The sequence below is a fragment of the Macaca fascicularis genome, chromosome 11, assembly GCF_037993035.2.
Source record: "Macaca fascicularis isolate 582-1 chromosome 11, T2T-MFA8v1.1".
NCBI classification, from domain to species: domain Eukaryota; kingdom Metazoa; phylum Chordata; class Mammalia; order Primates; family Cercopithecidae; genus Macaca; species Macaca fascicularis.
The window spans coordinates 58,224,958-58,247,582 of record NC_088385.1 but is presented as its reverse complement, the minus strand read 5'-3'; the positions used below and the strand labels follow the sequence as shown (position 1 = coordinate 58,247,582).

General features: G+C 48.8%; 1 protein-coding gene across 5 annotated transcripts in view; it reads left to right on the top strand.

Moving 5' to 3' along the window:
• The window catches only part of GALNT6 (polypeptide N-acetylgalactosaminyltransferase 6), a 41,173-nt gene that overhangs the window by 2,266 nt on the left and 16,282 nt on the right, over positions 1 to 22,625 (top strand). For 4 of the 5 annotated variants that reach the window (XR_012420255.1, XR_012420256.1, XM_005570889.5 and 1 more), the window contains 3 exons: positions 6,735 to 6,831; positions 10,481 to 11,074; positions 12,994 to 13,166. Coding sequence is in view for 3 of the 5 variants with exons in the window: in XM_005570889.5 (XP_005570946.1) it covers positions 10,584 to 11,074; positions 12,994 to 13,166 (664 nt within the window). In the remaining 2 variants the exon portion in view is untranslated. The remainder of the gene's footprint in view (positions 1 to 6,734; positions 6,832 to 10,480; positions 11,075 to 12,993; positions 13,167 to 22,625) is intronic. The other variant, XM_074006915.1, reaches the window with a different exon arrangement.

The following is a 22,625-nucleotide window of genomic DNA, read 5'->3' as shown; positions in this document are numbered from 1 at the left end:
CGGTTTCCTTCTGTGTAAAACAGAGAAGATAACTAACTTGATTTGATATGGTAAGCAGTAATATTTAAAATGGTGATGGCATTCTCCTTAGCATCTTCTGGCTCCCACGGATGTGTTCCAACATCTCCAGCCCTGGAAGTGATGCTGAAGACCAGGTTGGGTGTGTCCATGCCATAGCTTGGGTGAACTCAGCTCTTTACACAGCCCTCTGCCCGTTTCTGGGAAAGCCCAAATGTTCATTCTCATTTGATAGGGACGAGACTGAGGATTTGAAAAAGCAGGAGGTTAAGTGCAGGGCAGTGCCTGCCTCTGTGTCGAGCTCAATGCTGCAATTGTGCTGTGTAAAAGGCCTGTGTGGTGAACACGGGTGAGCTCACTCCAGGGAGGAGAAGGACTGTTAGAATACTTTTGTGGCACCTGACAGCCCTGTGGGATCCGCTTATTCTCTTATACCCTGAACAACCTGGTTCTAAGGCCTAGGTAGAGATTTGAAGGAAGAAAGCAACCCAGTCCTCAGCTCTGCATATAATAGAGAATGAAGGACAGACTAGCAAAATAGCATTGCCATACATCTCAAGGCAGAGGGGTGTGACAGGGATTGGAAGGCCAGGTAGATTGGTCAGGAAGAACATTCTGGAGACAGAAGTTTGGGGACCAAGACTCAAGGATTGGGAAGAAGAAGGAAAACAGGATCCAGGTGGTCTAGCGTCTGGGCCTGTTGGTTCTCCCTTCTCCATGATATTTAGTGGGGAAGTCCCACATAAGGAAAGCTCGGATAGTAGAGAAACTTGGAAACAAATAACACCTAGAAACTGAGGCAGCAAGATGCCCCTTAGTCTAGGAAGCCCTCTTGAAAGAGGGGAGTCTCTGGTAAGAATCTGAAAGAAAAGAAATACGGCTTGCTTAGCAAGAATATAAGGAAAAGGCTTTGAGGAGGAAAAGATAGCCAGTGAGTGCCAAGCATCTGGCTGGGCTTGAGGGTGAACAGCAAACAGGAAGCAACCCGGCCAGGCCCTCTGTGTTTCTGCCACAGTCAAACAGTACTCAAGGAATATGAATACGGCTGTCCTGATTGTGAAAGAGAGAGAGGGGCCTGAGGCAAAGGTGGCTGGCAGCAGCTCCTGCTGATCCTCCAGATGCTGGTTGATAAAGACGCTATTTCAAATGAAGGTTTTGAAAGCAGAAAGGACGGTGAGAAACCAGGAGGCAGGGAATGAATCAGCAGGACTTGGGAGCGGGTGTGGGGTGAACCTGAAATTGAGACAGGATTAAAAAGGACATGTCTGAAGACTGGCTTGTTTCAAGGACTTCGATGCTTCTGGCAGCAATGGGGAAATTGGGAAGGCTGGCTAGCATAGGAGGCTGGGCACAGACCCTGAGCCCAGGGGATGGTACATTGAGTAGCCAGTGGCCCCAGGTAAAAGTTCTACAGCCAAGAGCAGACGGCGGGGCGGGGGGGTGAGGAGAGAAGGAAAAATTCAGTTCTAGTCTCTCCCATTAACCCTCCTTCCCAATCTGAAGACTGGCCCAAGAAGCCTTTGGGAATACCCTTCCTGTCTTCCACCCTTCTCATCACTTCCCTGTCTCTTCTCTGTCCTTTCCCCCAACTGCCCACCTCAAGCCCAGTCTGGTTGTCACCAAGGCTCCTAGGTGATTAGAGAATCCCACCTTGTCCCCACCTGGAACCCTCCCTCCTTCACTTCTGCACTCCTAGGGATGAACCGTTGCATACCCCTGTCCCACCTGGCAGGGCCTACAGGGTCTCCAGTGAAAAACCTGTGAACTGTTGAACCTCCTGTTTGGTGGCATATTATTTTGATTTTTGGTGACTTTTTCTTGGAATAAGTCAACAAATATTAACCGAGAGCCTACCACATGCCAAGCACTGCTCTAGGTATACAGTGGTGAGCGAAGTTGGGTTGAGTTTTTCAATAGAAAATCCACGTTTGGGTAATTTAAGCTTAAAATATGCAAACAGGCTGGGCGCATTGGCTCACACCCGTAATCCTAGCACTTTGGGAGGCCAAGGCAGACAGATCACTTGAGGTCAGGAGTTCAAGACTAGCCTGGCCAACATGGTGAAACACTGTCTCTACTAAAAAAAACACAAAAATTAGGCCTGAAGTGGTGGCGGGTGCCTGTAATCCCAACTACTCGGGAGGCTGAGGGATGAGAATTGCTTGAACCCGGCCGTGCGCGGTGGCTCAAGCCTGTAATCCCAGCACTTTGGGAGGCCGAGACGGGCAGATCACGAGGTCAGGAGTTTGAGACCATCCTGGCTAACACGGTGAAACCCCGTCTCTACTAAAAAATACAAAAAAAAAAACTAGCGGGGCGAGGTGGCGGGCGCCTGTAGTCCCAGCTACTTGGGAGGCTGAGGCAGGAGAATGGTGTAAACCCGGGAGGCGGAGCTTGCAGTGAGCCGAGATCTGGCCACTGCACTCCAGCTTGGGCGACAGAGCGAGACTCCGTCTCAAAAAAAAAAAAAAAAAAAAGAATTGCTTGAACCCAGGAGTCAGAGGTTGCAGTGAGCCGAGATCGTGCCACTGTACTCCAGCCTGGGCAACAAAGTGAGACTCTTGTCTCAAAAAAAAAAAAAAAAAAAAAAGGCCGGGCGCGGTGGCTCAAGCCTGTAATCCCAGCACTTTGGGAGGCCGAGGTGGGCGGATCACAAGGTCAGGAGATCAAGACCATCCTGGCTAACATGGTGAAACCCTGTCTCTACTAAAAAATACAAAAAACTAGCCGGGTGAGGTGGCGGGCGCCTGTAGTCCCAGCTACTCAGGAGGCTGAGGCAGGAGAATGGCGTGAACCCGGGAGACGGAGCTTGCAGTGAGCTGAGATCCGGCCACTGTACTCCAGCCTGGGCCACAAAGCGAGACTCCGTCTCAAAAAAAAAAAAAAAAAATTATGCAAACATAAAATGAACCTTGAGATGTGGGGGGAACTTGATAGACTAGCTACAGAAATAATTTCCAGTGTATCTTCCTGGGAAAATAAGCCATAGTATTGCAGCTTGAGTCTTGGGGAAAAGCTGAAGTGTCTTGAAGGTGTAATTATGGGGAAAAGTAAAAACCTCCCACATTCTGTGATCAAAAGGGTCAGGGGTGGGAGGAGGGCTTTGGAGGAGATAATTTGCTCTTCTGTTCACAGCATGAGTAGAGAGGACTTGAGATGAGTGTTGTGTTTGATGGAGAGAAAGTGCTTATGAGGAAGAAAGGACAGTCATTTGGCCAAACAGCGTCTCAGCCCCATTTCCCCCACCAGTAGCATGAAATTGACCTGCCCCCTCCCCAATATGATGTCTAGCTCCATACACCTGTGCGCCTGGTAAGATGGTGACAGTCTTCACTTTCCAAAGAAACTTGTAATTGAGCCCTCCTCTGAGTAACTTGAGCAAATATCCCTGTGGTGAGGACTGCTTGCTTCCTGCTGCCACGTCTAAGGAGGTGACCAGCTCAGCTGATAAATAGAAAGAAACATTGTTACAGAGAGGCCACCTGGCCAGCTAGGGCGTGTTCTGGATGGCTGACTCACATTCACAAAAGCTAAGACTTTGCCTGGGACTTCCAGTTTCCGTATCTTTAAAGCATTTTTATCCCTGAGTGGGAGGAGGGCAAATGCCAGGAAGGGGATCAAAGGGTAAAGTCGGTGAGGCTCAGGGAGGACAGGCCTGGTCCCCAAATTCCCTACTCAACCTCCAAGGGTACGAGTGTGGTAAACAGAGTAGTGGTCTAGGAGTTGGGAGATCGGGTTCTACTCCTGGGAGCCACTAGCCGTGTGTTGGTAGAGAAGTCACCTAACCACTCTGGCCTCGCTGATGATAAAATGAGGGTGTCAGACTCACAGACAGACCTAGTCAAAACAGCAACCTAATGTGTAATGGCAGAATATCCTGTAACTCAAGTACTTCTTGCAGTAAGTGCATTCAGAACATCATTTAGTGAAACCAGTGCTCCACATTTAACCCATCCAGCCTCATCTCATTTAACAAGAGTTTGTGGAACTAGCCAGGCCTGATGGCACAGACCTGTGTAGTCCCAGCTACTCAGGAGGCTGAGCTAGGAGGATTGCTTGAGCCTGGGAGGCTGAGGCTGCAGAAAACTGTGCGTTCACGCCGCCACACTTCAGCCTGGCTAACAGAGTGAGACCCTGTCTCCAAAAAAAAAGAACAGTTTATGGAACACCTGCTATGTGTAAAACTTGTGCTAGACTTTGCAGGTGATAAAAAGTTGAAAGCAGCATGGCCTTTCTGGTCCCGGAGTCCATAAACACACGGTGGGCTGTGATGAGACTGGAGTACAAATAAAAATTGGGTGCTAAGGGGCAAAGCAGGGAAGAGATGAATTCTGCTGGGAGATCTAAGAAGGCTTTTTGGAGGGGGGCTAGAATATAAACTGTGGGGTTTGGACTGTGTCGCTGGCTTTCAAACTTCTATGACTGGACCAAAGTGAGAAATACACTTTTACATCAAGACCTGGTACTTGTTATACGTGACAGAGCATCCCAAAAATCTTAGGACAGTTTTATAATTTAACCATATTACAAGCGTAAATTCTACAAACCATAAAAAACTATCATTTGAAAATTGTGTCGGGCCGGGCGCGGTGGCTCAAGCCTGTAATCCCAGCACTTTGGGAGGCCGAGGCGGGCGGATCACAAGGTCAGGAGATCGAGACCACAGTGAAACCCCGTCTCTACTAAAAATACAAAAAATTAGCCGGGCGCGGTGGCGGGCGCCTGTAGTCCCAGCTACTCAGGAGGCTGAGGCAGGAGAATGGCGGGAACCCGGGAGGCGGAGCTTGCAGTGAGCCGAGATCACGCCACTGCACTCCAGCCTGGGCAACAGCGTGAGACTCCGTCTAAAAAAAAAAAAAAAAAAGAAAATTGTGTCATTTAAACTTCTTTTGTCTTTAGATGTATGAATTTTAAATAGCAAATTTATCATTTAAATTTTGTATCAGGCAGTGTGTATCTTTAATAGACTGAAACAAACATTAAAATAAAAGTTTTCTTTTCAGGCTGGACATGATGGCTCACACCTGTAATCCCAGCACTTTGGGAGGTCGAGGCAGGAAGCTTGCTTCAGCCTAGGAGTTGAAGACCAACCTGGGCAGCATAGTGGGACCGCATCTCTACAAAAAAAAAAAAAAATTAGCCAGTCGTGGTGACACGCACCTATGGTCCCAGCTACTCCAGAGGCTGAGGTAGGAGGATCCTTTGAGCCCAGGAGGTCGAGGCTGCAGTGAGCTGAGATTGCGCCACTGCACTCCAGCCTGAGGAACAGAGTGAGACCCTGTCTCCAAAAAAAAAAAAAGAAAGCAAAAGAAAAAACGAATACTTGCCTGTGTTACATGTGATACGTGATGCACTTTGATATTTTCTTTTTCATTCTATTCTGGGTTTTTAAAATTTCTTTATTTTTATTTTTTGAGACAGAGTCTTGCTCTATTGCCCAGGTTGGAGTGCAGTGGCACGATCATAACTCACTATAGCCTCAACCTCCTGGGCTCAAACGATCCTCCAGCATCAGCCTCCCAAGTAGCTGGGATTACAGGCGTGTGCCACCATACCCAGCTAACTGGTCTCTTTTTGCTAACTGATCTTTTATTTTATTTATTTATTTCTTTGAGACAGAGTCTTGTTCTGGCTGGAGTACAGTGGTACAATTTCTGCTCATTGCAACCTCCGCCTCCTAGGTTCAAGTGATTCTCCTGCCTCAGCCTCCTGAGTAGTTGGGATTACAGGCACCTGCCACCATGCCTGGCTAATTTTTGTATTTTTAGTAGAGATGGGGTTTCACCATGTTGGCCAGGTTGGTCTGGAACTCCTGGACTAAAGTGATCTGCCCACCTTGGCCACCCAAAGTGCTGGGATTTCAGGTGTGAGCCACTGTGCCTGGTCCTAACTGTTCTTTTAAAGAATTTTTTGAATGCTGATTTGCAACACTCTGAATTTATTTTATAATATCACAGTGGATTGTAATCAGCAGTTTGATACAAGCTGGGCTGGGTAAAGCCTCAGTTCCTTACACCAATGAGAGAAGGTAAGTTTGTGTTCTGGCCGGTGGGGCCAGGGAAGCAAATCCCATTTGTTCAATCTAGGCAGGCTTTTCAGAGAGGATTTCTGGCATCATCTCGGGATCAAAGCCAAGGATGGTCTGAGGAGTTGCAGGCCCAAGCGTAGCTGGAGGAAACAGACTTGGGAAGAAATGCTGAGCCACAGCAAGAGGGAAATGAGTGGATGGGGGCTGCGGGCACACTTGCCAGGAAAGCAGGAGGCCAGGTGTGGGAGCCCAAAGGTGAGGGAGATACACAAGACACTAGGGGTAGATCTCGTGAAGCTCTGTACTTGAAAGAATAGCAAAGAATAGCAGCTATTCTTTCTCCAAGGCTGGCGGAGGGGCGACCTCCAGGACCTTGCTAACCATACTTCTGGGAATCATCTCCTACACAGGGAGCAAAAATCCTTAACCCCAAAGTCCTGTGGCTTGCACTAGATTCTGTGTCTCTTCTAAGGGACTCTTTCCTGTTGCCCTCATGCTAAGCAAACAAACTAGGGAACGAGTGCCTCACCACCAAGTCTAATCCCAGGTGTCTCATTTCAGTTCAGGATGTGGTTAGTACCTTGAGGAACTGCAGGTTTCAGAGAGACAGAGCTTCAGGCAGCCAGATGGGATCGAGAGATTAGATGCCTAGGAAGAGCTCAATTTAACCCTAGATTTCTTTCTCCAGGGAATATAAAAGAAGCAAAGACAGACCCTGCTGCGAGGGACCACGATCCTGCTGCAGTGCCAGGATAAAGGAGTTGGAGTAACCTGGATGATTCTGAGTGAGTCAGTCAGGAGGCCTTCCTGGAGGGGGTGAATCTTGAGCGCTGGCAACAGCTAGTAACTACAATGTTACCACGCCTTTATTTCTAACTGTGCTCCCTCTTTCTTGCTGGAGTGGGAAGGTAGATGGAAAGTAGCAGGAAAAGATGCAGCCTGCAGGGACAGTTCAAAGTTGTCATGGCCAACACTCCCCCATTCTGTAGGCCTCTGTGTGGGCTTAGCCAGGACAGTTCCAGAATGGATGAGGTGTCTAGCTCAAGTGAATCCCCTGTGCTAGCCCCAGCATAGCTCAACCTCTGTGACAAGAAACTCCTGCTGCACTGAATCCCCATTTCCTCCCCGAAGCCTTCTTCGAGCCCACAGGGAACTCCACCTCTCTCAGCTTAGCACTTACTGTCTGTGCTATTCTGCTTTAATTTTATTCATTTTTGAATGAGTAATATAGTCAGGGTTCAAAGTACAAAAGAGTATTCAGTGAAAGGTCCTTTTCCTGCTCCTGAATCCCCCCGGACAGGTGCTTCCTTCACCTGGTCATTGCTGCCAGTTCCCGTTCTCTAACAAGATTTTCAAATCCCTTGGGAAAAGGAATTGAGCCTTTGTGTCCCTCTGTGTACCAGATGGGGTAAACTGTCCCACCCCATCACCCAAGGGGGTCTTCCTAGCACCACACCCTCCCTCTTCCATCCACACTGCTACTAACTCTCCTGGGTCAGACTCCAAATGGGTCATCCAGCTGCCAAGCAGGTCCCTTTCCAAGATACCCTCCACCGCTGTCATATTGCTCTTCCTGTAATGCTGGGCTCCCAGCTTAACGCTTTATTACTCCCCATGCCTTGGGTCAAGGGCAAATGCTCCTCAGCATGATGAACAAGGCCCTTAGGACTTGGTTTCAGCCACCTCTGCAGGCCTGATTTCTGCTACTCCTGCCATACCAGACTGCTTACAGTTCTGTGACTGGCTCTGCTGTCTCCCACCTCTAGATCTTTGCAGGTACTGTGCTTTCTGCCTGAAATGTGCTCACCTCGCCTCGCTGACTCCTACTCGCCGGTTAGTGCTCGGCCCAAGTTTCTGCCCCCGTGAGATTTGTTCACAGATATTGCCCTCCCCCATTTGCTGTGTTTCCTGCATGCCGTCTCCTTCAGCACTCAAGGGTACTCTTTCATTCTGCTTCTCGCAGGGTAATCTCTGTTTAAAATCTGATGCCCCCAACTGACTGTAGGATCCTTGAGGGCTGGCCTTGCACTTCTCTGTGTCCCCTGCCTCTTGCAGAGTACCTATAGAGGCAGTTATTCAGTAAATACTGGTGGAATAAACAAATCTCTCCTATCTCCTAGACATTAGTTAATATAAAATAGATGCTCCAAGAGATTTCTTTTGTTTGATTTTTGATGGTGCTGCTGAATCTGATGTTATAAAAGAGCCACATTTCTACCCCAGGCCAGAGTGAATCCAGCTCCCCACTTGAGATCATGATGGCCAAATACTCCCAAGGTCTCAGACACCAGGCCTCTCCACAGGCGGGAGCTTGTGCATTTAAACAATAGGCACTAAATAGTTCAACCAGAGTTATTTTTAAGCAAAACATGCAGGGAGTGATGTTTTGGCTTTGCCCAAGGGCCAGGTGCTTGAGGATAACTGCTGGGAAGTGAAGCAGGGGTTTATTATAATAAGAGAAATAAATGATACCATTTATTGAGGGCTTAGTATGACAGGTGCTCTGCCAAGCATTTACCTACATTATCTGATTTAATCCTCCCACACAATCCTATGAGTTAGGTATTATCCACTTTATAGATGAGGAAACTGAGGTTTAGAGGGATTCAGTAAATCACCCAAGGGTCACACAGCTGCTAATGATCAAAACTAACACTTTGTGGGAACTTACCATGTGCAGAGACTGCAAAGCTTTGTCCACAAGTTCTGCGGGGAAGGAACATAATCCTTATAACAACCCTAGGAGGTAGGTGCTACTACTAGAAGAGGAAGAACTGGAATTTGTGCCCAGGTCCCTTGCCACCAATGTCCAGTGCCACTACTAGAAGAGGAAGAACTGGAATTTGTGCCCAGGTCCCTTGCCACCAATGTCCAGTGCCTAACCAGTGAGCTTATGTGTCCAGAACTCTGCACAGAAAGTTCTGCAAGCATTCATCCTCTAGGGCGTAGATCCACATGCCTGGGGGTGGAGGCTGGTGAACGCCCATGCCCAGCCCTGCCCGGAATGTGTTGTCGTGAAATCTTAGGTTTCTGTTAAATTTTTAAGTAGATACAGATAACTTTTATTTATTTTTTTAGAGACAGAATCTCTCTGTCACCCATGCTGAAGAGCAGTGGTGCGATTATAGCTCATTGCAGCCTTAACCCTCTGGGCTCCAGCAGTCCTCCTGCTTTAGCCTCCCAAGCAGCTAGGACTACAGTATGCACCACTATACCTCACTCATTTTTAAAATTTTTAGTTGAAATGGGCTCTCAATACGTTGAGCAGACTGGTCTTGAACTCCTAGGCCCAAGCGATCCTCCCACCTCAGCCTCCCAAAGTGCTGGGATTATACCATGCTCGGCCAATAAATATTTATAAAATATGTATAGGGTATAAAGAATTACAATCCACCAGCAGCCACCATCCACTTCCAAAAAAAAAACACTTTGAAGTCCCCTGTTACCCATCGCTAATCCTGTACCTTTTTCTTCATCTTCAGAAATTGGTTATATCATTTCTTTCGCTTTCTTTTTTTCAGGGGGGAACGGAGTCTTGCTCTGTTGCCCAAGCTGGAGTGCAGTGGCATGATCCCAGCCTACTGCAACTTCTGCCTCCTGGGTTCAAGTGATTCTCCTGCCTCAGCCTCCCTAGTAGCTGGGATTATAGGTATGTGCTACCATGCCCTGGCTAATTTTTGCATTTTTAGTAGAGACGAGGTTTCATCATGTTGGCCAGGCTGGTCTTCTTTAGCTTTCTTTATAGCTTTATCACATATTTGTATTCATGAACAAGATATTGTTTAATTTTAGCATGTTTTTACATTTTCTATAAGTGGAATCATACTGTACGTATCATTTTGTCACTTGCTTTTTTCACCCAACAACACATCCACATTGTTGCACGGAGAAGTGGTTCATGTTTGGTCATCACCGTAGAGCACTGCATGGTATGGGTATTTTGCACTTTATTTATTCATTCTGCTGGTGGACTTAAAGGTTTTACCAGTTTGTTGCCATTTTAGTCAGTGCTGGCTTAAATGTTCTTGTACATACCTCTTGGTTTGCATGTACCAGAGTTTGTCTGGGATATGAAACAAGGAGTGGAATTGCTGGCCCAGGCTGTGTTCATTTTAAATTTTTCTTGATAATACCAAGTTGTTTCCCAAAGCAGTTATAATGATTAAATCTCATGAGTTTAACGATTAAATCTCATGTAGTGTTTCAGTGTTCCAGTGACTCTAGATCCATGCATATTAGGATCTTAGGGCAGGAAAGAAACATTGCCTCCAGTCTTCTCATTTTACGGATGAAGGAAATGCAGATACGGGAAAGTTGTGGCTAGTAAGGTGATGCCACCACTCAGCAACAGAGCCTGGCCTCGAACCCCAAGCGCCTGACTCCCTCCTTACTCTGTCTTGACTCACTTCTCTCTCTCGTCCCCTCCTTTCTCAGGCTGAGGCCCCAGCTTGTGGCCACCACAACGTATCAAGCTATTTCCAGGGTTGGGCTCAGGACTTGGAGCTGACGCAGCTGGGGTCCCTCTTGGTTCTGGAGGATGAGGCTCCTCCGCAGACACCACACGCCCCTGCGCCTGGCCATAGTGGGCTGCACCTTTGTGTTCTTCCTCTTCCTCCTGCATAGGGACGTGAGCAACAGGGAGGAGGCCACAGAGAAGCCGTGGCTGAAGTCCCTGGTGAGCCGGAAGGATCACGTCCTGGACATCATGCTGGAGGCCGTGAACAACCTTAGAGATTCAATGCCCAAGCTCCAAATCAGGGCTCCAGAAGCCCAGCCGACTCTGTTCTCCATAAACCAGTCCTGCCTCCCTGGGTTCTATACCCCAGCTGAACTAAAGCCCTTCTGGGAACGGCCACCACAGGATCCCAATGCCCCTGGGGCAGATGGAAAAGCATTTCAGAAGAGCAAGTGGACCCCCCTAGAGACCCAGGAAAAGGAAGAAGGCTATAAGAAGCACTGCTTCAATGCCTTTGCCAGCGACCGGATCTCCCTGCAGAGGTCCCTAGGGCCAGACACCCGACCACCTGAGTAAGTAGCGCCCAGAGTCCTTGTGGGGAGACCAGGGCTTTGCTAAAGGTGTGACTGGTATGGCCAGGGCCACAGGTCAAGGGCCAGAGAAAGAGTTGAAGGGAATTTTATAATATGGGCAAGGATCTCCTCTGTGCCTCACTTCTTTCCCAGAACAACTATGCTGATCCCAGGGGTTGTGGTTCAAGGATATTATGGTCAGGCCAGAGGTCCAAGGAGACCTGTAAGAGTAAAATGCAATCATGAAAGTGAGATGATGCAGAAGAAGGAACTCAGCCTGGCACCAGGACCTGACCCGGGGTGACTGGGGAGACCTGATACCAAGCGGTGGCTTCAGTAGCTTTCTCCTCTACTGAGGCCTGCCCCAGAGACTGTGGGACTCGAATGCTGAGCTGTTTGGAGCAGGGGCATTTCTTAACAGCAGCCCTGGTGGTCAGGAATATCCTAACACCTGGTTTTCTCCAGTGAAGGTCCGCAAGGCCGCGAATTGATTCCAACCTTTATTTTAAGTTGTTTATAGCCTCAATCTTGCACAATGAGATATCACTTAGATCTTTGAGTGGCAGCCCCCTCCCTCTAACGCCCCCATGGCTGCATTCCCATGATCCTCAAGTTAAAGACAGTGTGTCTTCCCCACTTAGCCTTTGTCTTTTCCAGCTCAAGTGTTATACCCTATTTGGCCTTCTCTCAAATGGCAGCCCTCATCCCCAGATTCATGAGTCTTTAGGGCTGTGAACCTGAGGTTCTTGAGACTTGAGCCAAGTATTATAGTTCTAGAATAAGGGGCCACTTGAAGCTATCAGGAATTCCTCAGCAGAGAAGGGCACTGGGGCCAGGCGCAGTGGCTCATGCCTATAATCCCAGCACTATGGGAGGCGAAGGCAGGCGGATCACTTGAGGCCAGGAGTTCAAGACCAGCCTGGCCAACATGGTGAAAGCCTGTCTCTACTAAAAATACTAAAAAGTTAGCCTGGCATTGTAGTGGGTGCCTGTAATCCCAGCTACTTGGGAGGCTAAAGGACGAGAATTGCTTGAACCTGGGAGGTAGAGGTTGCAGGGAGCTAAGATCATACCACTGCACTCCAGCCTGGGCGACAGAACAAGACTCTGCCTGAAAAAAGAGAGAGAGAAGAGCACTGGGTGTGACAAGAGCCAGTGGAGGAAGCTGGGGAATCTCTCTGGAGGGTCCCCAAGAAATCCTCTGACCAGCAGAGGAGGTCAAGGAAAGGGTGTGAGGTCACATGATTCCTTGAGATCCAAGATTCACACCTTCCCACCCCCACCCTGAGATGGAGTGTCAAGAAGGTAGCAGCGTGGCCAAGTGCCACAGAGTGGCTGGAGAGGATAAGGATGGAAGAAAGGTCTCAGGAAATTGACTGTTTGTGATGGTGGTGTCAGATCACAGGGAGTTAATGAGAAAATGGATTAGAGAGGAACTGTACGCTGTAAAGGGAAGAGGCCATTCTTCTCATTGAGTATGGAAATCATAGTCACTTTTCTCAGATGTCAAATTTGGCCTTTATTACCTACCCCTCTGGGACCTCTGCATTAGATTACATTTTATGCAGTTCACATATTACAGAGGAAGAGAGCCAGCCCTGGGAACTCCTAGCCTGAGAGCAGACAGCAGATGAAGGAAGAGGGTGGAGGAGCCTCAGCATCACAGCTGGGGCACTGAGCCAGCTCTGTGGGGATGGATTTTGGAGTAGTTTGGCTAGAACCTGTGCAGAGGCTCAGGGTGGGTGGCACATAGCGGGGGAGACAGGAACAGGGAGCAGCTGTTTCCACCTGCTACAGAGAATGTAGGCTGTGGTTCAGAGGAGTGGAGGATGGTTTGGGGGACTCTCTGGACGGGGCGCTCCCCACACCTGGCACTCCCAGGGACCAGGAGAACTTTGTCCGTACTTTCATACTTCCAGGTGTGTGGACCAGAAGTTCCGGCGCTGCCCCCCACTGGCCACCACCAGCGTCATCATTGTGTTCCACAATGAGGCCTGGTCCACGCTGCTGCGAACAGTGTACAGCGTCCTACACACCACCCCTGCCATCTTGCTCAAAGAGATCATATTGGTGGATGATGCCAGCACTGAGGGTGAGGCTGGAGGGGCCCAGAGGAGGGGGCCGGGGTCTCCCCTGGGCACTCAAAGGAGGAGGACAGGTCCTTTCAAGGGAGCAGGCACCACCTCAGAGCCTGTTGCCTGGCGTTACAGCTCATCTTAAAGGCCAGGAGCAGGAAGAAGTCAGGTAGGGGCAGGTAGACCATGCTTCCTTCATGCCTCAGCCAAAGAGCTCCAAGAGCTTTTCAGCTCTGGCTTCAAGACTTCCTCCCTGAACACTGCCAAGGCCAACCCTAACTCAGAAATGCTGGGAGAGCCAGGGCAGAGGGTAGGGACAGGGCTTCGCCTCTGTTTCCTACCTGCTGGGCCACTCTTCTGCTCTTGAAGACTCCCCAACCAGCCCTTTTTGCCATAGCTGTTGATAGATAAGTGGGGCCTCACGAAACTTCCAGTCTTCAATTCCACAAACATCTACTGAGTACTGTGTGCCTGCCTCTGACCCAGGCAGAGGGGATGCCATGACAAAGGAGACAGACCCTGCCCTGAAAATACTAAAAGCCCCCATAGGTCAGAAGCCTCTTTTTTTTTTTTTTTTTTTGAGATGGAGTTTCGCTCTTGTTGCCCAGGCTGGAGTACAATGGTGCAATCTCGGCTCACCACAACCTCCGCCTCCCAGGTTCAAGCGATTCTCCTGCCTCAGCCTCCCGAGTAGCTGGGATTACAGGCATGCGCCACCACGCCTGGCTAATTTTGTATTTTTAATAGAGATGGGGTTTCTCCATGTTGGTTAGGTTGGTCTTGAACTCCCGAACTCAGATGATCTGCCTGCCTCGGCCTCCCAAAGTGCTGAGATTACAGGCATGAGCCACTGCGCCCGGCCAGAAGCCTCTTACAACACTAGCCACAGTGCTGTGGCAATGATGCACCTGTAACAGGTGTGAAAAGGCATGGACTGCAGAGTCCAACACCCAGGAATTCAAATCCCAGCTCTGACCCTTCTTAGCTCTGTGACCTTGGACAAGCATTTGATCTCCCTGAACCTGTTTCCTCTTCAAAAAATGGGGGCAGACGGGGCATGGTGGCTCAAACCTGTAATTTCAGCACTTTGGGAGGCTGAAGCGGGCAGATCACTTGAGGTCAGGAGTTTGAGACCAGCCTGGCCAACATGGTGAAACGCCAAAATACAAAAAACAATTAGCCGGGTGTGGTGGTGTCCGCCTGTAGTCCCAGCTACTCGGGAGGCTGAGGCACGAGAATCACCTGAACCCAAGAGGCATAGGCTGCAGTGAGCCAAGACGGCACTACTGCTTTCCTACCTGAGCGACAGAGTGAGACTCCATCTCAAAAACACAAAACAAAAAAAGGGCTGGGCGTGGTGGTTCACGTCAGTAATCCTAGCACTCTGGGAGGCCGAAGTGGGCAGATTGCTTAAGGTCAGGAGTTCGAGACAGCCTGGCCAACATGGTGAAAACCCGCGTCTACTAAAAATACAAAAATTAGCCAGGTGTGGCAGTGTGAGCCTGTAATCCCAACTACTCGGGAGGCTGAGGCAGGAGAATCGCTTGAACCCAGGAGGAGGCAGAGGTTGCAGTGAACCGAGAGCGAGACTCCGTCTCAAAAAAAAAAAAGAGCAGTTGAGTCCCTTACATGGTGGGGGAGGGATCTGAGATAGGTCATAAATGAGATTCATGTGCCACAGAATGGCTGGCACCAGGTAAGAGTGTCACAAGCATGCGTTCCATTTTATTCATGGTACAGGAGCAATGCGCCATGGAGTATGTAGCCAGGAGGTTCCATTTCTGCCTGGGGTGGCTAGGGCTGGTCTGAGTGGAGGCCAGATTGGAGCTGGGCCTTAAAGGATGAGTGTCTAGGAGAGAAGAGTGGATGAAGGACATTCCCGCAAGAGAATGGCATAAGCACAGTCTTAGAGACATGAATGTGTTTGTTAAAGAGATCTGGTGTGGCTGAAGCTTAGGTTTGTTATAGGAAATAAGACTTAAAAGATGTTAAATTGGGCAGGGACAGTGGCTCACCCCTGTAATCCCAGCACTTCGGGAGGCCGAGGCAGGTGGATCACTTGAGCCCAGGAGTTCGAGACAGCCTGGGCAACATGTCAAGACCTTGTCTCTATAAACATTACAAAAATTAGCCGAGCATGGTGGCATGTGCCTTTAGTTCCAGCTACTTGGGAGGCTGAGACAGAGCACGACCCTGTCTCAAAAAAAAAAAAAAAAAAGTTGAATTGACATTCATGTCATGCTAAAAGCATTTATTTAGAAAGTAAGAAGGAGTCGTTGAAAGTGCTTCATCTGGGCCGGGCGCGGTGGCTCAAGCCTGTAATCCCAGCACTTTGGGAGGCCGAGGCGGGCGGATCACAAGGTCAGGAGATCGAGACCACAGTGAAACCCCGTCTCTACTAAAAATACAAAAAATTAGCCGGGCGCGGTGGCGGGCGCCTGTAGTCCCAGCTACTCAGGAGGCTGAGGCAGGAGAATGGCGGGAACCCGGGAGGCGGAGCTTGCAGTGAGCCGAGATCGCGCCACTGCACTCCAGCCTGGGCAACAGCATGAGACTCCGTCTCAAAAAAAAAAAAAAAAAAAGAAAGTGCTTCATCTGGATTGTGACCCCGTTTCAGAAGGATGTCAGCTTTGGAGGAGGATAATCGGCAGGAAGAGAGGCAGAGGACTCAGAGTCTGAAGAGGAAGTTCTTACACTCACTTGAGAGTAGGAAATGATGGGGCCGGAACTAGGAAGGGCTGTGGGACTGAGGCACCATTAGGCTGAGACTCTCCAGAAGCTGAATCTTCCTTGCAGGAGGCATGTGGTATCTGGGGCTCCCCAAGGTTGACCTCCTGTGCTCAAACTCCCAATAGTGAGGGCAGGAACTGACTCCACAGTTTCCAGCGTAAGTGCTAGGGCCACTCCAGTAGAGCTGCTTCCTGTCCTTGTCCTCCCCTAGCCTCCCTCCTGCCTCTAGGTTAGGGGTGTTGCTGAAAAGAGGACTAGGGCTGTGGAAGGCAGTGGAAGGAAGGGCTGAGTGTGAGCCCTGTTGAGTTCATTTCTTCAGGGAGCTCACATCTTCCCAGGGAAGACAGATAATTGGCAGCACTTACAAAGCAAGGTAAGACCAGCCCGGGCAACATAACAAAATCCCATCTCTATAAAAATGAAAAATTAGCAGGCATAGTGGTATATGCCTGTGGTCCCAGCTACTTGGGAGGCTGAGGTGGGAAGATCACTTGACCCCTGGAAGTCGAGGCTGCAGTGAGCTGTGATTGCACCATTGCACTCCAGCATGGATGACAGAGTGAGACCTTGTCTCTAAAAGAGATACAAATAAAGTAAAATAGGCCAACCACAGTAGCTCATGCCTATAAACCCAGAACTTTGGGAGGCCGTGACAGGAGGATTGCTTGAGACCAGGAGTTCAAGACCAGCCTGGACAATGTAGCAAGACCCCATCTCTACAAAAAATAGAAAAGTTAGCTGCGCACAGTGGCATGTGCCTGTGGTCCCAGCTACATGGAAGGCTGAGGTGGAAGGATTGCTTGAGCCCAGGAGTTTGAGACTGCAGTGAACTTTGACTACACCACTGCACTCCAAGGCAACAGAGTGAGACCCAGTCTCTAAAAAAAATAAATAAATAAATCAAGGCAAGCAAGTATCAGGGATGCAATGACAGGGTTTGGTGGATAAGGAATGTATAGATTAGGCTTCTGGAAAGGGAAGGGTGAAGAGTTTGGCAGAGATGGGAGGAGCGTAGCAGTGGTCTCTAGGGCATCTTTGTAGAAATGGAAAGCTTGTATGGAATGGAAGCAAGCATATTAGTGATCCTTCCTCTCAAACCAGGTTCTTTCATTATCTTTCTTCTCCTAACCCTATGCTACCCATCCTTTGGAAGCTCTTTCACCTGAATCCCTTGTACTGGAGTGTATTAGTCCATTCTCACACTGCTATAAGAACATACCCAAGACTGGGTAATTTATAAAGGAAAGAGGTTTAATTAACTCACAGTTCTGCAGGGCTGGGGAGACCTCAGGAAACTTATAATCATAGCAGAAGGGGAAGCAAACATGTCCTTTTCATGAGGCGTCAGGAGAGAGAAGAATGAGAGCCAAGCAAAAGGGGAAGCCCCTTATAAAACCATCAGATCTCGTGAAAACTTACTATTACAAGGATAGCATGGTGGAAACTGCCCCATGAATCAATTATCTCCCACTGGGTCCCTTCTATCACATGTGGGGATTACGGGATCTACAATTCAAGATGAGATTTGGGTGGGGACACAGCCAAACCATATCATTTCACCACTAGCCCCTCCCAAATCTCATGTCCTCACATTTCAAAACACAATCATGCCTTTCCAACAGTCACCCCAAAGTCTTAGCTCATTCCAGCATTAACCCAAAAGTCCAAGTCCAAAGTCTCGTCTGAGACAAGACAAGTCCCTTTCCCTATGAGCCTGTAAAATCGAAAGCAAGTTAGTCACTTCCTAGATACAATGGAAGCACAGGCATTGTGTAAATACACCCATTTGAAATGGGAGAAATTGGCCAGAACAAAGGGGCTACAGGCCCCATGCAAGTCCAAAATCCAATAGGGCACTCATTAAGCCTTAAAGTTCCAAAGCAATCTCCTTTGACTTCGTGTCTCACATCCAGGTCACACTGATGCAAGAGGTGGGCTCCCATAGCCTTGGGCATGGGGCTTCTAAACTATTAACTTATCACCCCAAATTTTGTGAGTCCATGAGCTACAAGTGCCCAGGTAGGCAACTTGTCTAACTAGCTAGACAAGTGACATAATGCCAGGCTGGCACAGGCAGCATCTAACAGGCAGAACAGCCTGTGTTCAGTAGGGCAGAGTTGGCAGTAGCCCCAGTAGCCCCTCCAGAGCGCCTGCCCCTAGCAGGCCACCATACACAATGTTCACCTTCTCTCTGGCTGTCCTGGACTTGTTGCCCTGTATTCTCTTCTAAGGCCAATTCTCTCCTAAGGCCAATTCCAGCATCTCTAAATCATCTGCATGGTCAGGGCACACTGGCTCACACCTGTAAGCCCAGCACTTTGGGAGGCTGAGGTGGGAAAGTCACTTGAGCCCAGGAGTTCAAGACTAGCCTGGGCAACATAGTAAGACCCTGTCTCTACAAAAAAATAAAAAATTAGGTGGGCATGGTGGTATGTGCCTGTGGTCCCAGCTAGTCGAGAGGCTGAGGTGGGAGGCTCACCTGAACTCAGGAGGTCGAGGTTGTGGTGAGCCCTGATCATGTCACTATACTCAGTATGGGTGACAGAGTAACACTCTGTCTCAAAAAACAGAAGCAAAACAATCACCTGCCTGAAAAACCTAAGCTAGTTATTCTTGTTTTTCTGGGTCCTGGCATCCTTTGAGAATCTGTTAAAATCCCTAGAATAGTGCACCACTGCCCACAACAATATGCAACAGCCACATTTTTGCATTTAATTCCAGGGAATTTGTGGACCCTAAGATAAACAACCCTACCCAGAGGGCTTTCAGACGCGAGAGATACTTTAAGCAACATTCAGTTCAGTGAGGAAAGGAGAAAAAAAAAAAAACTCAGATCCATGATCAGAAATCTCTGCCATCCACAGTGGGATAAAATTTCCTACACGTTTGACTGTTTGATCAGATTAACCAGCTCTCATTACACACACACACAAACAGGACTGTCTCTGCCGAAATACAATGTCCCCTCTCTCTGTCCTCCACTCCAGGCACCCAGCAGCAGCCCTGTGAGAGTGAGTCTGAGGGCATTTGATACTATGGGGGAGGAGACCCCGTGCCGAGCTGGGGGGCTTTTTCTTCCCCACCTCTGAGTCAGAACCAGGGCATAAACCTCATTCCTGAGCAGCTAAGTCAGCAGCCAGGGTTCCCTCCCTGTCTGGCACACTCCACCAGCTTACCTAAATTAGAGGGAAAAAAAGAAAAGAATGCAGGGCAACGGGCTAGTGAGTAATTAGGGAGCTCTTTTTGCCAGGAAAGGCTACTCTTAGTACAGGGAGCAGCCAACACAGAGGCCTGAGGCTTGACTTGTTAATGAGGCAAAAAGAAGGCAGTGTGGCTTAAACAAAGTAAGCCAGGGAGCAGAAAGAGTGCTGGTGGAGTGGATGTAAGGAGCCGGGCCCATGGCTCACGCCTGTAATTCCAGCACTTTGAGAGGCTGAGGCAGGCAAATCACTTAATGTCAGGAGTTTGAGACCAGCCTGGCCAACATGAGGAAACCCCCTCTCTACTAAAAATACAAAAATCAGCCAGGCATGGTGATGGGCACCTGTAATCCCAGCTACTCAGAAGGCTGTGGCAGGAGAATTGCTTGAACCCAGGAGGTGGAGGTTGCAGTGAGCTCAGGTCACACCATTGTGCTCCAGCCTGGGCAACAAGAGCAAAACTCCATCTCAAATAATAATAATAATAATAATAATTTTTTAAAAGGCTAGCGGGACCAAATTGTGAGAACTCTAAGTCACGGGCAGTGTTTGGATTTTTCATGTGTGTATGTAGTAAAAGGTACATGACATAAAATGTATCACGTTCACTGTTTTAAGTCCAGTTTATTGATTTTAAATGCATTCACATTATTGTGCAACCATCACCACTACCCATCCCCAGAACTTTTTTTTTCCTTTTTTAATGAGATGGGGTCTCACCATGTTGACCAGGCATGTCTTGAACTCCCAGCCTCCCAAAGTGCTAGGATTACAAGCGTGAGTCACGACACCCAGCTCAGAACTTGCTTTTTGTCATCCCAAACTGAAACTCTGTACCTATTAAACATGAATTCTCCACACTGCCCTCCCAGCAACCCCTGGCAACCACCATTCTACTTTCTGTTTCTATGGATTTGATTATCGTAAGTGGAATCATACAGTATTTGTCCTTTTGTGACTGGCTTATTTTACTTAGCATAATGCCTTCAAGATTCATCCATGTTGTAACATCTGTCAGAATTTACTTTATTTTTTATCTTTTTGAGATGGAGTTTCACTCTTGTTGCCCAGGCTGGAGTGCAATGGCGCAATCTCAGCTCACCGCAACCTCCACCTCCTGGGTTCAAGCAATTCTCCTGCCTCAGTCTCCCAAGTAGCTGGGATTACAGGCGTGCGCTGGCTCATTTTGAACTTTTAGTAGAGACAGGGTTTCTCCATGTTGGCCAGGCTGGTCTCGAGCTCCCAACCTCAGGTGATCCGCCCACCTTGGCCTCCCAAAGTGCTGAGATTACAGGCGTGAGCCACCAAGCCCGGCCCAGAATTTACTTTTTAAGGCTGAATAATATTCTATTGTATGTATACACCACATTTTGTTTGTCCATTCATTTGCTGATGGACACTGAGGCTGTTTCCGCCTTTGGCTATGTGACTAATGCTGCTGTGACATTGGTATGCAAATATCCAAGCCCCTGCTTTCAGTTCTTCAGGGTATATGTCCAAAAGTGGAACTGCTGGATCATATGGTAATTCTATCTTTAGTTTTTTTTAAGGAACCATCATACCTTTCCATAAGGAAACACCATGGATTTAAGTACAATTTGAAGCCGCTGTAGTGACATGATCTGATTGATGATTTTTAGAGAGAATTCTGCTTCTCACAGTAGCTGCCGTGTCAAGAATAGATTGAGGAGACTGGTATAGAAGAGGAGAGCAGTTCAGACATGATTGCTGGAGTGACTGTGGGGATGAGAGAGAGAGCTGGCAGTACCTGCAGATGTGCCGATTGTGGAAGGGGAGAGCAGGGGGGAATCTAGCATGACTCCCAGGTTAGAGCAGCTGGAGGGATGCTGGCACCGTGTACTGACATGAGGGAGACTGGCGGGGGCAGAGACCGTTTTGGGCATATGTTGAATTTTCCATTTTGTTCCACATCCAAGTGAAGATGGCAAGGTCAGGAAGGAAGCCCCAGGAGTCATCTGCATATAGATGATATTTCAGATCATGGAACTGAGTGCAGTGTCTGTGTTGGGGTCCCAGGGGTCTTGTGGACTTGAGTTTTGAGGATTGAAGCTGGTTGAGGTGCTGGAGTGTTGAACCTAAGTTGGAAGGCTGTCACCACGGGGACATGAGAGTGTGGCTGGGCTCACCGGTGCAGCCATGCTCAGCTCCGGTCTTCTCAGTTCTGGGTCCGTCCAGTAGGTCTGGGGGTGGGACAGGTGGAGGAGTATCATGAGGGGCATTGCTGAGGGGAGTTGTCCCCCTAGAAGGGCTTGAGGCCAGAGACTGGGAGCCTCTCGGGCTGAGAATCCCTGGGTCTGGCCTCGCCAGACTGGAAGGAAGGCATGGGAGAAGGGCTTTGTAGTGCTCAGGGCCCCCCTGAGGTTCACAGCTCAGTGCTTCACTGTCTCTCACCACAAAACCCACTTCCTATGATGTTTTGTCCCTGGGTTATCTCCACTACCGTGAACTTCCTGTGCGCAGAACTGGGCGAGCTCTCGGGGAAACAGCAGCTATGCTGAGGAACCTGGGCTTCCTCCCTCCTTCCTGTCAGGGCCAGTACCTGAGGCTGCAGGTGCACTATGAGTCTCAGAGGGCAGGACCCAGACCAGGCCCCTCCCTGCCCAGAACAGCGTCTGGCACCTGGCAGCACATTGGCAGATGTTTGTGGAGTGAGCGCTGGGCTGAGGCTGCTGCATGCGGCTGATTTTGATTCCTGAGGTCCTGGCCCCCAGAGATAAGAAGCCTCATTCCTAGAGTAAGTAAGATACAGCCCCCTCCTCAGATGACTGCCTGAAGAATCCATTCATAAATGAGCTCCATGTCGGAATCACCTGTCTATCCAGTAGGACTGAAGAAGGAAAAAGCGAGCAGGGCATGGTGGCTCACACCTGTAATTCCAACACTTTGGAAGGCCGAGGTGGGCAGATCACTTGAGGTCAGGAGTTCGAGACCAGCCTGGCCAACACGGTGAAACCCCGTCTCCACAAAAAATACAAAAAATTAGCGGGGCATGGTGGCAGGTGCCTATAATCTCAGCTACTTGGGAGGCTGAGGTAGGATAATTGCTTGAACCCAGGAGGTGGATGTTGCAGTGAGTCGAGATTGTGCCACTGCACTCCAGCCTGGACAACAGAGTAAGACTCTGTCTCCAAAAAAAGAAGAAAGAAAGAAAGAAAAAAAAGAAACATGAAAAAAAAAGAAGGAAAAAGCTGAAATTCCAAATTATAGAGACTTCCCTTCTCCTAGGTGCCACTCTCCAGGGCAGTGACCAAAGAACAACTTCAACAAACCCCTTTCTCTCCCTTCTTTCTTTCCCTTTCCCTCCTGGGATCTCACACACGGAAATGGCAAGGCCTTGGATGACTGGGAGAGGAAGCAGAGACCACCTTGAAACTCGGGTACATTAAGTCCTTGGCCTTCTCATCTTAATCTGCTTCAGGATTAAAAAAAAAAAAAAAAAAAAAAAAAAGTCCGTGGCCTCACTTCCCCTGGAGGGAGAAGGTGAGGAGTCCTCATATGCAGACTGGCTGGGATCCTGCTGCTGCC